The 999-nt window shown below is 41.9% G+C and overlaps 1 protein-coding gene across 1 annotated transcript; it reads right to left on the bottom strand.

Annotated features, from left to right (window-relative positions):
- Positions 1-279: 279 nt before the first annotated feature.
- On the bottom strand, positions 280-573 carry SARC_17196 (hypothetical protein; the record flags this gene model as incomplete). Its single annotated transcript, XM_014288707.1, has 1 exon — positions 280-573. A coding segment is annotated over one exon (294 nt), but the record flags the coding sequence as incomplete, so codon positions are not given.
- Positions 574-999: the final 426 nt, after the last annotated feature.

Here is a 999-nt window from a genome sequence, read left to right as displayed (position 1 = left end):
ATCCGACCACGAATATCAAAATCTCCAAACCTCTACGCCAAAAAGAACAAAAGAACACACCAGCAAGTATATACATATATATGCCCCTATGAAAGGATAAACCTTTTTGGACCCAACAGGCCACAAATAGGAAAGTTCCAAACTTTTATGTCCATGAAATACTAAAACACAGACAGACAAGCAAACAAGCACCTCAAGCGAGGTCAAGTTGATTTTGAAAGCAAAAAGACCATAATGCCAATAAAATTTGGATACCACACTGAAAAGAAAAGTACACACCTCAGAAGCTGCAGTATGCACATGCTGTTCTGGCACACAGTCTCGTTGGTCTTGCTTGTCTCCACCAAATCAGGTATGAATGTGGGCCATTCTGTGGGCCATTCTATTTTTAGAATCTCCACGAGCGTGACGTTCAGTTTCGCCACAATCATCCGTTGCTTGGCATAACTTTCAGGCGAGCCCGTGAGACTGGCAATCGTGCCCACCAGAAAATCCCGTATGGCTGTGAGCGAATCCCAGTCGTACGAACGCGTGAGCAACCGAAGCGTAGTTATACATGCAAAAGCAAGTGCACTACACGAGGGTGGTAGGCGAACAGGGCCAATACAGTCAAGTGCGTACATATGACAGGCATGCGTAGGAGATGACATGCCTCACCTCTCACCTTCCCACAACTGACGTTATTGGGCCCTGTTAAATGGTATTAAGCAACATCCATACGCAGCGCTTTATATAGTCCATTAGGGAGGGGCGAGAAGTATGAAGTATTATACAGCATGCCACAATAACTCTCCATATGCTGTGCATGTGGTTGATCGTATTAGAAACTACCAGAAACAAGCCCTAAATATGTGTAGTGCACGAAATGTAACCTCGACATTACCAGTAGTTGTACCACGAGTGTATGTTCACATCAAAAAGATATATATATATATATATATATATATATTATATTCACACGTTAACATATATACATAGTTTACTAATCTATATACATAA

Source organism: Sphaeroforma arctica (assembly GCF_001186125.1).
Source record: "Sphaeroforma arctica JP610 unplaced genomic scaffold supercont1.10010, whole genome shotgun sequence".
Classification (NCBI taxonomy): Eukaryota; class Ichthyosporea; order Ichthyophonida; genus Sphaeroforma; species Sphaeroforma arctica.
Note: the sequence above shows the minus strand (reverse complement) of the source record. Positions and strands in the feature narration are given on the sequence as shown.